The sequence below is a fragment of the Neodiprion virginianus genome, chromosome 3, assembly GCF_021901495.1.
Source record: "Neodiprion virginianus isolate iyNeoVirg1 chromosome 3, iyNeoVirg1.1, whole genome shotgun sequence".
Classification (NCBI taxonomy): Eukaryota; Metazoa; Arthropoda; class Insecta; order Hymenoptera; family Diprionidae; genus Neodiprion; species Neodiprion virginianus.
Window position 1 is genome coordinate 38,922,995 of NC_060879.1, and position 14,979 is coordinate 38,937,973.

The following is a 14,979-nucleotide window of genomic DNA, read 5'->3' on the forward strand; positions in this document are numbered from 1 at the left end:
TCATCAGTAGCGACATTGCGGCATAATTGAACACTAGCAGGCCTGTTAAGCCGGTCAAGTCCACATCTATAGCGCCGATCCATAGTTGATGTACAAACCCAGCCATCTGATTGGTTTGTTCCGGTGAAACGGCGCTGTGATTCGATGAATACGCAGATTCACTGCTGGTTGATATGAAGCGCGAAGCAGGTGCAGCGGGTGTGGTGTGAGTATACATGGTGTGCCTAGAACTCCTACGACACGCCCCTTTCTTCGAGATCAAAGCCTTTAAGTAATTTTGTACCAAATGTTCAAAGAAATTTCTATATTTAAGGAATTATTTTTCTTGTACTTCCTATACATTCTTAAATGGGGCTCAGTTTTATTTTATATACTTTGGAAATAGACGGAACTGAGCTTAAACTCGGTTTAGCCTTGCGAAAATCGAGTATTATTCATTTATTAATACATAACAGTAATGTCATCGTGCATTTTGCGTAACACCTAATTTCCGTAATTCATTTTTTGTACCTCGCATTGATATTAGAATTATTCAATGTTTCAAAAATTAAGTGTATTCTCCAGAACACGAATCGCGTAATATTATCGCTACAACTCCGACGATACTCAAAAGACCCGCTCATCTTTTCCCCGCGCAGATTCAACGTTAAAACAATTAATCACCACAGATCTAGGATATTTTGACGCCATTGGTATCGGGTTTACGTAAGTCCAGTCCAGCGCGAGAGAGAAACTTTTTTAGAGAGAGAAACTGCACTCCTAGGCACACCATGTATACTCACTCGCGCCACGGTAGCGGGGCGAGCTCATGGAGAGTTGTGAACGTGTTGAGACTAGAGGGGCTGCTGCGTAAAAGTTGAGTGAATCACCGAAATAACGAGTGACTGCAGGGGACGAGTTGAAAATTCTTCGATATCCGTATTTCAATTCGAAGCATATTCGAACACAATACGGTGACTAGACAGTTACGCTAGTGGCATTTGATGGTTCGGAAAAACATGTCAAAATTTTACGGGGACATATGACGTGTTCTTCGCCACCACGATTCAAACAGTGTCCACTACTTATTTCAAGTCTGTAAATGAGAGTATCATGCGCAAGTTTCCCCGTTCAGCGATCCCTGCAAATCACAAATCAGTAACGCGTTTCGAGCCTGGCGTACCACATTAACCTAGTTTCAATTCGTCAGCACGTAATCAGTAGTTAGAATGTTTGAACCAACGGAACAGGGAAAGGTAACAACGTAAACATATCGCTTAGACTTTGCCTAATCCAAGTATTGTCGCTGCTGTCAACGCCCACGATTGACTTTCATTTCAATATTTATCCTCGTTGAATGACGTGCGTTTTCCATACGCCCACATGGTACATCAAAGTCACAGGGTCACGACACGGCCAATTATACCTCGAAAATTCCATACATATATGTATATGCATATCTCGCCAATACGTATACCTTTTCTTTTATTTTTACTTCTAGGATATATCCATCCATAGCGGCGTCGTACTGAGAGGTGCAAACACGAGGGAGGATGATGTTCACAGTACGGGGACACTTTCGATTGTTGAATATGTGAGCATTTTGCAATTTGACTCCAAAATTATGAGGATGAAGTTAGTATCGTTATTGTAACGATTCATGTTCAGGAAAAATCGTTACTTCGCACCCTTAGCGATGTCAAAAGTTTATTAAACCCTGACAAACAAAATATACTGTTATTCTGAAAAGCCAATTCCTTGAAAGTCATTATAAAGTTTTGCAATAATGATTTTTACCCTGATGTTTTGTTACGTTAATGTTACTAACTTCAGTGTCACCTGAAATTACCAAAGCATACATTTCAATAACATTTCTCTCACATTTCTATTTTAGACCTTTGGGAAATGCCTGGAATGGAAGCCGACTGAGGTTTCGGTGGTTTCAGAAAGTCAAGACCAAGACCCAGAGTGGTCGTTGGTCAACACGCACACACGGACGCGAACAGTTTCAGAAGGAACAGACTCATTGGGTCGGTCCAGAACTGTCAGAATATTGTTGTGCGATCTGAAATCGTTTAGGATAAATAGAAGCGGACAACAGCTCACTCTTATGCTGAAAGATGGAACTAATTACGTTGTTTATTTCCAACTTTTCAATGCTGACTCCTTCGTCAGTTCACTCAAGGGTTTCCTGAAATTCATCAAGTCAAGGAAAGACCGAAACATGTACATCGTCATGGAGGCGGAAGATTCAGTATTAGAGAAATCTTTCGCTGAGTTAGATCTGTTTCAAGAAAACGCCTCGGACTATGTGTGGAAGTTTGTAAAAAACTTGCACGACAGACCGTACGAAACAACGATGGAAGCTTGCAGCAAACTGACTGATATACTTCGTGAGTATATGGAATCAATGCACATAACTTAGATCGTGTTTAACATACTTTTTTTCGTTACATTTCTTCCGTAATAGCCTTTGCAACAATGGTCAATAAGGTACTTTATATCATAAGAAGTAAATTCACTCAGAATACTGTACAATAAATAACGTAATTAAAGATGCACCGTATTATCTCCTGCTTCTGCTGATACGCATTCAAATTATATGATGTTTCATATTTCAATAACATTTAGTTGTGATCAATTACACCTTTAATTCGGTGTGAGTAGTATAGCAATAATTTCCGTATTGTATTGTTTCTAAATAATCTACACAATTATGAAGTATTTTGAGGTCACGTATGTTTACTGCATGAAAGATTACAATGCTCTTACAATAATCATTGTCTCCATTGCGTTTTACATGAGCTTGAATTTACAATGACAATCTTGGAACTCAGAATTTAAGTACGAATGCTTTTCAGTTCATAAAGAACCAACACGGCCTGTAGAAGAAGCTGTTGCTGACCTATTGAACCGTTCCCTGACTCTAGATATTCCTCAACCAACGATTTTAAACGTAGCAGGAGAGGAGTATGAAGTCATTGGTGAACCTGGAGTTAGTGTGGTTTTACCACCAAGACCTCCATGCCCAAGAGGTAAAACTATTCACGTTTCATATCAAAATGACTGTTTTTACCTATTTACAGTAAGGGTGACTCTAATTTCCTCTTTTCACTGTCGGTTGCCGTGTTTTGAAGTATTATTTTATTTTTTGTCACCAAACCGTTTTGTAGCTTCAAGAATAATGACGTCATAATAACAAAATCTTGATAACTGTCATTTTCAAGCAATATACACCTATTATTTCACTTTTTCGTGATGGTACAACAGGTACCAGTCCTGTTATAGTCATTATCGATGCAATAAATGACTATTCCCAGGTGCACCATTAACGCAGGAACAATGGGAAAGGTGTAAGGATACAGATGGAAGAATAACGAATTCCGAGGCACTCAAAGAGATGATATTCAGGGGGGTATGTGAAGATTTTATGAATTAAAAATATTACAACGCTGCCATTGTGTGGATATAAGTTTTTAAAAGCTTGCTATATTTCAGTCCGTTATTGTGCGTATGACATTCTCGCTATCTTTGAACATCTGGTGTGCTTTTCTGATTCAGGGAATTTCGCCAACTCTCCGTTACGAAGTATGGAAGTACCTTTTAAACTACTACCCGTGGGAAGCGACAAATGCGGAAAGAATAGAACTGAAGAATAAAAAAACTGAGGAATATTTTGCTATGAAGTTACAGTGGAAAACCATGACCCCAGAACAGGAAACTCGCTTTTCCGACTTCAGAGATCGAAAGAGTTTAATTGGCAAGTCCCATTTATATTTCTGGCCGCTCACAGTTTTCTTCAGATATAATTCAATGCTGCATTAAAACAGAATCCGATTCCACGTATATTAAACAAAATTCTATATTTTCAGAAAAAGATGTAAATCGAACGGATAGAACACATCCGTATTATCATGGAGACAACAATGATCATTTAGTACAGTTATATGATATACTTATGACTTACGTAATGTACAATTTTGATCTGGGATATGTACAGGGAATGAGTGATTTGCTCAGTCCAATTTTATGTCTTATGGACAGCGAAGTCGAGGCCTTTTGGTGTTTCGTTGGATTCATGAACAAAGTGGTATGCGGTATACAAGATAATGTTCATATTTTTTCATGCTGTCTCTTGTACTCTCGCACATCCCTTTAATAATTATTTCTTGCCAGATCGGAAGAAGTTTTATAATTCATTACATGTTTGCAGAGTACAAATTTTGAGATGGACCAGGAAGGGATGAAATTGCAGTTGAGTCAACTACATTCTCTGGTAGTCTTAACAGATCCCCAGTTAGCGCAATATTTGGATAGGCATGAGTCCGGAAACATGTTCTTCTGTTTCCGATGGCTTTTAGTTTTATTTAAAAGAGAATTCAACGCAAACGACATATTGATGCTTTGGGAAATATTGTGGACTGATCTCCCATGCAAGAATTTCCTGCTCCTAGTGTGCGTGGCAGTTTTAGACACGGAAAAAAATGTATTGATGGAAAATCGTTATGGATTTACAGAAATTCTGAAGGTAAATACTATTTCACTAACCAGATATTTTTCCAATCAATCCCACAAATTTCCAAATCCTAGAAGAGAAATATATGAATATATTTTTTCAGCACATAAACGATTTGTCACTACGCATCGAACTCCCATGGACTTTGTCTAAAGCAGAAGGCATCTATCACCAATTGATGGCTGTGGCTGGTCTCTTACCTGATCACATTCGTGTTATAATTGGACTCGAGCCGCAGCTTAAAACAGCGATAATCGATTCAGAAGAAGAAAATGCAACAGCTGAACCACAGCTTGATGTCAATGATAGTCGCCCGAGGCACAGTACTGGTAGTGGGAACGTTATATTTGGTAATAATGAAGTATCATTCGAGCGAGGGATAAATTTATCGTATATGTGAGGTTACGACATGTCCTTTGTGATGATTTTTTAATAAATTGTTATCCTCTCCGCGACAGAATAAATTACAACCTAGACATATTTTCACGAGAAATTATAGAAGGAAACAAAAGTACCAAGCCGTTTGTCTACAGGTAATCCGGCAGTATTATCGCATGAACGTTACTGTTCCAATTTTCTTTTACAAATTAAAGAGAGCCTAAAAATTGAAATGTTTCACTGTAGAAAGTGTAGTCGAAAATAACAATAAGTCATAAAAATCAGTGGAACGTAGAATTTTTTTATTTTGTATCTCCGTATGTGGTAAATATTACGTTACTTTGAGAGCAAACAAATGTTCTGTCGCGTAGTGTGACTTATTTGGACATGCCAATTTGTCGAATCTTTGAGAATTGATAACTTTCCGACTATTTGCAAAACCGGGGAACCTTAAAATCTGCCTTAAAATCATTATCTACTATATCACGATTGAATCTTTATAAAAATTTTCATGTTCATAGATACGTCGTTTATATATTTGTATTTGCACGACGTAGTTGCAGGAGGCTTGATCCAGTCACTGTGTAAATGAATATAAATGCCTGATGTCACAAGTTCTATTAATTGTTAGACGCACAGTTCTGTAATAATTGAACCTTAATCCTACCATTAATTATGAAGCAATCAAGTGAAATACAAAGTATGAGTGTAAATGGCCAGATCTCTAGTTCAACGCGTTTTCAATCCCCAAATCTGTGTACCATTCATGATTCTATTGCTAAAAAACCATGTCTCATTACATCTTTGCGATCCTGCAGATGAACTCTTTCTGCAAGCTTGCCAGGTTCGCGGTCTTATTATCAATCGTACCAGTTATAATACCACATTAAGATATGCAATGTTCAATAGTCATTAAGTAATGAAACCTTAAGGTTTATACAGTATGTATTTCAAAAACATCGAAAGCAGCTATTCCTAAATCAATGTATGTTCAGCCATAATTTGAATGTATGGAGTATGAACTCTAATGAAATCAACCCAAAGGAGTAATTTACATCATTTTTTTATTAAGAGGAAAATTAATTTGAAATTAAAAATATTCGTAATAGTGTTATGTAATTACGTGTAATTTGTTACTTTTATAAATATTTAATAACGAGTGACTCGCTTATAGTCATTGCTAAACTTGTAGCCATCGTTAAAACTTACTACACAGTGAATTTTTCAAAAATTTGCTTTTAATAATGGTATAAGTTATTTATAGCCCACGCACACATAAACATGTTATTTATAATAATCTCGATTAGAACTCGTGATGTTTTTATTTTTTTTTCAAGAAATATAAAAATTACGTATAACCCAGTGATGCCACAGAGCAATATCAACTGATGAAGGTTGCGAAAAAGAGGACCGAAAGGCCATAAGCTTGATTTAAATTATATATTTACATAAGTAATGCTGTGTCGTAATGAAATTTTAAAATCTCCAACTTACGGTACCTCAGATTATTGTTTCAACCCCTCAAACCAGCAACTAATAATCACTATGCTGAATACTAACACCTTATTTAGTGATGTAACCATACGGGTTATATAGCAGTACAATGATAAGTTATAGATCATATATTCATATTTCAACAAATGTTACAAACGTTCAGGTTTCGATTAAAATTTCCATAAATAAAGAGTAATAGTGTACAATAGCGATCATTACAATGGTGTATATTTCTAATAAAAGATAATACCAAACTCGCGTTTTCAAATAGTAGCATTCGAGAGTCATACCGATGTAAACATGTTTCATGTTTGCATCAAAGTTCATTGTGTCGATCATACCGTCAACGAGTAGTCTAAGCGTTGACTGAGGATAATCTTCAGTCAACGGTCGTAAAGTCCGTAGGGTCAGACAGGTATTCTCATGAAAACAAATTCACGAGTAATCACGAACATAGTCCGTGGTCCGAACTTTGCCGAGTGAACGGCCATATTGCAGCAGGCTTATAAAAGTAACCCGAACTTGCGCAAGTCAAGACGCGTTCGCCGCCAGTCCCGGAAAGTTTTATTCCGTTAATATTATAATATAATAATAATTCTTAACCAAGACACGGAGGATTTGCGATTAAATTCAGATCTCGACGGTTGTTAAATCTAGTGAATTACATTTGCATGGACGGAATCGGCTTGTTTTATCGATGAGTTAAGATGCCTGCGGATGGATACGATTGTTTCGGCTGAATTATTACTTGTGAATAAATTGAAGTACGTATTTAACGTAAATATTCTGGTTCGCTAATATCGCAGATAGGTTCACTCCGTTAATAGTTTTCTTTTGTCTTCCAATTTGCAACACTTGTGTCGCATTGTTGTCATAGGCATAGACATAGTTGTTGTCATACGTGTGAAATGTAATTCCAAGTGTTCCTTAGGAAAAAAAGTATTGGAGGTTCTGTACTTCCAAATGGATACTCTGGAAAATCAGAATCAGCGGCAGTTGGTTACGAGTACAATGTGGGCGACTTTTATCTGCAGGCATCATGTGACGGGTAAGTTTTGTAACACGTGAAACAGTTCTGCTGAAAAAGCGTGCTTTGTGCTTTTATATGAATATCAGTTTTGTCCTCTCTCTTTTTGTCCATCTTGTAACGTTCTTAAACAGCATTAAATTGATTGGACTTTTCGAATCTGCGTCATTTATCGCCGGACTTAGCGCGTAATGGTTCTAAGGTTGAAGGGATCAGTGCGTAATTGAAAATTGACTTGCATTTTAATCAAAGTTCATTTCACTTCGAAAAATTTTCTGGAAAACCAAAATTTGTTTCCGAAGGAGTTACACCATTTCTCATCATATGAATGTGGTGATTTGGAATAATTAATCATAGACTACTCACATGATTTTTTGTTTTCAAAACCCTACATTGAAACAATGAGTAACAGTTTATCGAAGGATATGAGGTACCGAAAGAATGAATCAAGCCATGTATATGTAGAAAAATCCTCAAGACTCAAATTTTATTTCCAAAAACATTTTTTGTGTCAAATAAAATTTTGTAGGAAATGAATCGTTTTTGGCTTATGTTAAATTGTTTTCAAATCGCTTTACTATTTGTACTTGATCTCGGTAACTTCAAATTTATTTTTTGTAATCGGATAAAGTGTTGAAAGTCAGCATTTTGTCTAGTTAATTTCAAATATTTGGATTGTCTTTCATCATATATTTCTCGTAACTATTTAGTGAAAACATTCTGAACCTGGGGACTTATGGTTTTTCATTTTTGACATTTCCCACCATCCAAGTATTTTGATTGGTTTGTAAAGCTTAATCAACCAATCAGAATTCTTGGATGGTGGGAAATGTGAAAAGTGATCAATTGTAATAACACACCTGTTGAATTCCCGCAAATACAATTTCGACTTTCCGCCTTATTAGCTTCTACCAAACATACATCAATGCATGCGAGCCCCTTACCTTCAATGTACCAACCGAAGTTGCACGATGTGCTTGAAGCAAAAACTCACCTCGCTGCGTGTCGAGATGCATTTGTAATTTCGTATCAAACGAAAGTTGTTTACAGACGCTCACGCAATCGAAGCGAAATTGTCTAAAAGTTTTTCCAAGTGATATGGAGATGCATTTGCACTCTGTACTTCTTTTTTGTACGCTCAAGGAAAGCAAATTGTTACAATTCGATTTCGTTCCTACTTCTGTCAAATAGAAACAGAAAGTTACGAGCGATTTTGAGGATGTCTCGCTACCCTTGACTAAACCTATACTTATACTCGGTTCTGTGTTTGACAACCTTCCGGATTGCGAAAACGGCATTAACCAAGAGATGGACGTTAACTTAAACGCGAAGCGACCGAAGACAAGAAAGAGAAAACGTCACTCGAAGATTAAACGCCGGGAACAAGCCCGCCTTGAGGTTAGGTTTGCCAAACGTCGTAAACTCGTGGCTGGTGAACGTAATGTTTACGTTTCTGTTAAGTCGAAGGAAAAACTAACGAACGCCATGCAGGCGAACACATTCTGGGAAAACTACAAAGCCGCTCACGAGTGGCAACAAAGGTTACCTTGAAATACAATACTTACATGAGATTTTTATTCCCGTTCATATTTTAATTCAGCTCAAGTATCTCAAGCTCTGCAGGAACACAAATTTAACAATGTCAGTTATTGAAAACCCTTACGTGACACTCAGTTTACATTTTAGTAACCAAAATATCTGCCCATTAGACTTGTTTTTCATTGTTATTCCAGGCATAGTGTAGAGTGGTGGAAATCACGGTGCGTTGCACTGGAACATGAGAACGTTATTCTGCGTGATAAAATAAGGGAGTTGACGTCAAACTCGATTCGACACGGAGTCAATGATTCCTCCGTCAAGCAAGGCAGACGTAGAGGAGCACGGACTGAGAGCCTTCGACGAAGTAGTCGCAACAGGGGGGACGACGAATGGCAGGAGCAAGAAGAAACTTCGGATAATGATAACCTGGAATTTCAAGTTGATGAAGATATGATGAAGTTTTTCGAACAAACTATTAGGCACAAGATAGAATTAAAGGAAAAACGGGACGTCGAATCTGCCCGGGAAAAGGCGGAGCTCGAGGAGGAGGTTCCAATGGAAGGTGGAGCCGCTTGGATGCGGACTAAACTTGAAGGGGCTAAATTACTTTACGGTACCGCTAGTCCCAGAATCTTGGCCATGGAAACCGCTCTGCAGGCTACAAACGATCGGCATAAAGACCGAGCAAAGCCGCAGTACTGGCCAAATATTCCCCTGAAATTGTAGATAGTTATTGACGTTTTTTATTTCACTGGTCGCTGGTAGCAAACTTCATTTTCATTTTTAAAGGTAGTTAACTAGCTGTTAACGTATTAGATCCTGCTATGAGCATTGCGTATTTATTAAACTAAGTATTATCATACAGCAATTACTTTGTGGACTTTATAGTTTTATGCGTAATATTTGGTTAATATCTAGCGATAATGTGTGTGTGTGTGTATATATATATATATATATATATATATATATATATATATATATATATATATTTTCTAGTACAGTTATCCAATGTTTAAACATAAATTGCCAACATTAAACTGCAGTAAAGTCGTTATCATTTCATTCTCGATTTTACTCAGCAATGTGGAATTTCTTATCACAACCTTGATTGATTTAAGAAAAGTTCATCCGAATAGCGTAAATATCGAAAATTAATAATTATGCTTTAGCATCTAAATTAGATCTAATTTTTCGTCTTTTGAATATTAAATGGGTATGAAATTTAGCTATTATCAAACCTACTACAGTCATTTTTCAGACCAACATTCACTCTATCAGCAAATTTATCTGCGTTCATAATTAATTCGTGTGACGGCTAATTAAATTCAAATTGCAATATCGCCCAGAAATGTGTTTGAATTTTACTACCAGAGTTATTTGTTCCGTTTTTTTTTTCTTAATTTATTCTCACATTTCTTCTACCTCGCTACATATAAATCAGCAAGTATAGTTTATAATGCACACATATATGGATACGCGGATAATTTATTCAAATGTCCAAAAGACATTGCAAATCAGTAGCAAGACCACGTTCCATAATTACGAACATCAAAGTTGTTCCGGTTATTTCAAAGTACATAAAGCGATCTATTTGATAAATTGATATTCAAATTATACAAGAAATATATTTATATCCGTAATATTTGATAATCCGCGTTGAGACGCTTGATGGTAAATTAATAGTTCGTATCCTATTACAACGACCGGAATGATTAATGTGTTTCTAAAACCGTGTTACGAATCCCTTGTCCGAGATTCACTCTCCCCAAGCGATTGAAAGAAGTATAATTACCACATTGTATTACAACTTACGTGTATTTTTGATATATCTCGGATGGATATTACATTCGAATAAAAGAATAGAATCCCTTTTTTCGACGTTGATTGCTAGAAATGTAATAATAATAATTACAAAAACTGTGAAAGAGCGGCGTGGGACGCAGGTCTTAATATCAAGAAATACGCGTCATTATCACGGGAGTTTGGGATTTGATGTGCCTACTTACGGAACGGAAAAAAGTTTGCGATCGAGCTTATTATTTGTTATACATACAGTAAAACTGACGACTTGACTCGCGAAAGAAAAGTATAACGACCCTCTCGCGTTTGTGCAACTTCGCTGTTTTTGGCATTGCGTAGAATATTGTCGGAGATATATCCTTTTATATAAATCTATAATTTCTTACTCGTTAAAGTCGCGGGGAGGCGGGGAGAGGCCACGATTTCTCAATTAACTTAATGCCCTTTTAATAATCCATTCATTCAGTAGTTGGCCTTTCTCTTGAGCCTCGGAATTTTTGTCTCCGTCGGCGGAGCTGCAAGCAAGCATCATTCGAAACTTTTGAATAAGGAATGTTTTCCTTAGGAACGAATCTCATTGAGGCCTCATTGCAAATGAGTACGCAAATTTGTGGTACAAGTATTCATTTTCGATGTAATTGTATTATTATTTAAAGATAATTGTAAATCCTTAGCACAACACTTTGAAAAAAATGATCTGCACGCTACAGCTATAACTTTGAGTTTTTTAAAAAGTTGTTAAAGTGTTGCTTAAAAGTTGTTGCAGACGATTTCTCGTATGATGAACAATTTGTACGAAGATTCAATCGAATTTGAAGAAAAAAAAAAACATGAAGTATGATTTATCTGTGATATTTGATCTTTGGAAATGCGATTGGTGAGGGAATCTGCGCGTTTTATTGATACTCTCGTAGGTCTGCATGTAACAAGTAAAATATCCAGGTTTATTTATACAACAGAAAATTTTGAAGCGTGACGCGCGTTTCTCGATACTTGTAGTCGATCGCTTGAGTGGATAGCGAATAAAAACTTCCCTAGACTATGTATAGGTGTATAATAGAGAGCTACAGGGTACAGAGTACAACCACTATTTTTAGCAATCAACCAAGTGAAACATCTCCATAGCTATTATTCCTGCTTCAGTCTCTGCACAGACTTGTAGAATTAGCATCAGCTTCAGAATCGTCGTATGATAGTCGACGGAAATGTACAAAGATCCGATGTAGAGTTGGCCAAGAATATGATGTGGAAATTTATATAGTTTTGTGTTTGACTATTTCATTCAAAGTTATTTTAATTTGTAAAATATCGCCTCGATTACTGTACGATACATTAATAAGAATAGCTTCTAAAAGATTTTTTTCCATGTACCTAAGGCTGCCTGTATTTGTAAGGGTTAAGCGGTTGTGAGTGCAGTTACGGCTTGGCAGTAAATGACAATTATCTGATGAAATATACCAAACCAATTAATAAAGGTAATCTGAAATACCAAGCAATACTTTTATGTATTATTATTACTTGCATCAGAATTATAATTGTTTGAGTCGAGCTGGTATAATTTTATCACCGCTAGACAATTGGAATTGTACCGGTTTATTTTATGTGTTATACCATGGTGCACGTTATACTTAGCATTTCTTCATACTGCACCTTCTGACACTCCATGTTATAGAATATTACGTTACTGTTTTTAAATCACACCTTAAACCCGGTGTTATTAATTTTACAGAATTATCTTTCATTTGAAAATTTTTGAATGCCTTTTTTGCTTGTATTTTGATTTCACTTTTCTACATTCATTATTGATACTTTGGCTGACGTAACACCAAATCTTAATGCCAAAAGATGAATCGTATCTGAGACAGCTATTGTATTTCTACATAGCAGATATAATTAATTTCTTTTATCGTCTTTCCGCTTTTTTTCCCTCCCTCTTTGTTGCTGTCATATTGCAATAAATACGTCATAAAATCTTTGTGAGAACATCCATCGCGTGAATAATATAACATGCGGTAACATGCTAGATAATAACGAAAAAGGTCGCCTGCGGATAGGCAACCCAAATTTCTTGGTCAAGTATTTGTGCAAGCGATGAAATTTCGGTTGCCGATCCGCAGGCGAGGCTTCTTTTTCGGGATAATCTCTTTGCATAATGGATGCGATGCGTAAAAATGAGAATCGTGTCCGGCTGAATTTCGTTTTTTTCTTTCGCTTCTTTCTGTCCATACACATGTTTCTGATCTAAGGCGTGTAACTTAAAACTTTCACAATGAAACAGACTCCTTCCTCCGTCGGAGCGTAACCTTGTAAAGTTGTGAATTTTTCGACGCAGCTGATCCGGATCGACCGGAAATGGACACCGCTACTCATCTAGCGATCCCAAACGACTATACCAAGGAATATAACGGCGATAGAAACAAGAGTTCCGAGAACCGACGATCGCGATCCATAGATCGGATGCGCAGATCGATAGGCGAGCTACTATAACCACAAGCACTTGGGATTATAGTTATAAAGCATGCAAGCGAAATAGTTGTGTCACGCATAGTATAAGTAAATTATACAATCTAGGAGGTAGTTATAGTTAGTTACAAGTATGTATACATAGTATCGTGTATTCGAAAGGTCGGTTAATCAGCAACGCGAAAGCTAATAAAAGTTTCAATATTTTTGCAACATGTATCGTAATCTCTCAGTGGGAGATCAATCCATCTTCCGTACTGTGAAATCAGTTAATTCTCACTTACATAGTTTTCAGTCATGCGGTTTTCGCCACGTGTTTATTCTTCCTTATCTATAATGCTCCTCTAAGCTATACGTATACCATTGATTTTCTTACGCGCGACAAGAAGTGGAAAAATGAGTTTTACGGTCGTTCCATTAATTCCCTCCGGCCGTCGCTGTTATGGTGGCGCAGCTCATTTACGGGCAACATGTTGGTGCACATACTACGTTGGTTCATGCAACCATCTCTCGGGGAAGTTGACGTGCGTATACCAGGTATACTCATATACCCTTGAAACAAGTTATTAAACCGATGCTCGAATCAGATTAGTTTAGACTCGCGTTAGTGTAGCCAATACCCGGAGGATCTTTGGTACGTGTACGAAGGTACAATACATATTTCGTGCACCTTATTGACGCCCAGGTTAAGGGTGAAACACTAAATCTGTCCACGTGCAAAACGAAATTGCCACATGTACAAAACACGGTTGTGTGGTAGCGCTTTCGAATTTTAACCTTTGTAGTACAACGGACGCGATGCGAGTTCTCTTCGTGATTCGTACAACGTGATAATCGAGGGTTCAAAAACCAATCTCTCAAACTGGATTCATATTTTTATTCGTTAAAATGGTTCGTCCTCGAGGAAAATCGCTATTTATTCGATCGTCAAATAAAAAAATATGGCTAAATGAGTATGAATTTCGCGATTCCGGATAGATCACTTGATTTAAACAAAGATACAGGAGTTTCAATGATAATTTCGACTGAGAATTACTTCAAGCGAACGATTCTTCATTACTAATTGTAAATTCACTTGACAATTCAGCTAATCCTTTGTGCGTTTTTGAAATTACTATAACTGTATTCGATAGTTTAAAATTTTCGCATACATCGATCACGAACGCTTAACAATTCATTCCATTAAACGTCAAATTCAACACATTTTTTCACCATACCATATTTCTTGTCACCTCATATTATATGGAATAATTAATGACCTCCTAAAAATATCATTTCAACGAATTTTGTATAGGATTCAGTTATACTGTACAGAGAATCACAGAAAATTCTTTAAGAAACCGGTGTAACCTCTCGAAAACTTTACTTGTTAACTCCGATGGGTAGTAAAACTTACTGCTACTATTTATATAACTTGAGATTCATCGATTACCGATGATTCAGTCTGTTCAGCCAGGAAAGAATAATGGTTGAAATGACCTAAGTCTTCCATCGTAATGGCAGTGAATCTATAATGTCATTCGGAATCACTGCAAATTTCACAATTGAATGTCATGTACCGTTAGTCAAGATCGGTGTATAAAACCAAGCAAATTTTAAACACGGAAATAAAATCACAGTGCACTGCGTTGATTTCATAGCGCTGCAAATAAAACTGAATTTCCATGGCATTGCTTGTATGATTAATGATTTATCTTGGTATTCTTGTGTAGTCATGACTCGGTTGTAAGGTGTAATTTATAACCAAGAATTCTGTGCAGTTGCACGAAGAAATTTTTTTATT

The 14,979-nt window shown here is 36.7% G+C and overlaps 2 protein-coding genes across 3 annotated transcripts; both read left to right on the forward strand.

Moving 5' to 3' along the window:
* Window positions 1-775: 775 nt before the first annotated feature.
* LOC124301644 (TBC1 domain family member 15) lies at window positions 776-4,975 on the forward strand. Of its 2 annotated transcripts, none has more exons than XM_046756976.1 (9): window positions 776-1,235; window positions 1,481-1,573; window positions 1,874-2,372; window positions 2,910-3,014; window positions 3,300-3,394; window positions 3,541-3,739; window positions 3,852-4,069; window positions 4,193-4,507; window positions 4,599-4,975. In XM_046756976.1, exons 1-9 carry the CDS (start codon window positions 1,209-1,211, stop codon window positions 4,893-4,895), a joined length of 1,848 nt encoding a protein of 615 aa, XP_046612932.1. In that variant the 5' UTR covers window positions 776-1,208; the 3' UTR covers window positions 4,896-4,975. The 2 variants fall into 2 exon arrangements, with proteins under 2 accessions (XP_046612932.1, XP_046612931.1); XM_046756975.1 differs by having other exon boundaries at window positions 777-1,235; window positions 2,841-3,014.
* Window positions 4,976-8,397: 3,422 nt separating this feature from the next.
* LOC124300558 (gem-associated protein 8-like) lies at window positions 8,398-9,875 on the forward strand. Its single transcript, XM_046754775.1, has 2 exons — window positions 8,398-8,935; window positions 9,128-9,875. The coding sequence occupies exons 1-2, from the start codon at window positions 8,703-8,705 to the stop codon at window positions 9,657-9,659; spliced, it is 765 nt and encodes a 254-aa protein (XP_046610731.1). The 5' UTR covers window positions 8,398-8,702; the 3' UTR covers window positions 9,660-9,875.
* The last annotated feature ends 5,104 nt before the right edge of the window (window positions 9,876-14,979 follow it).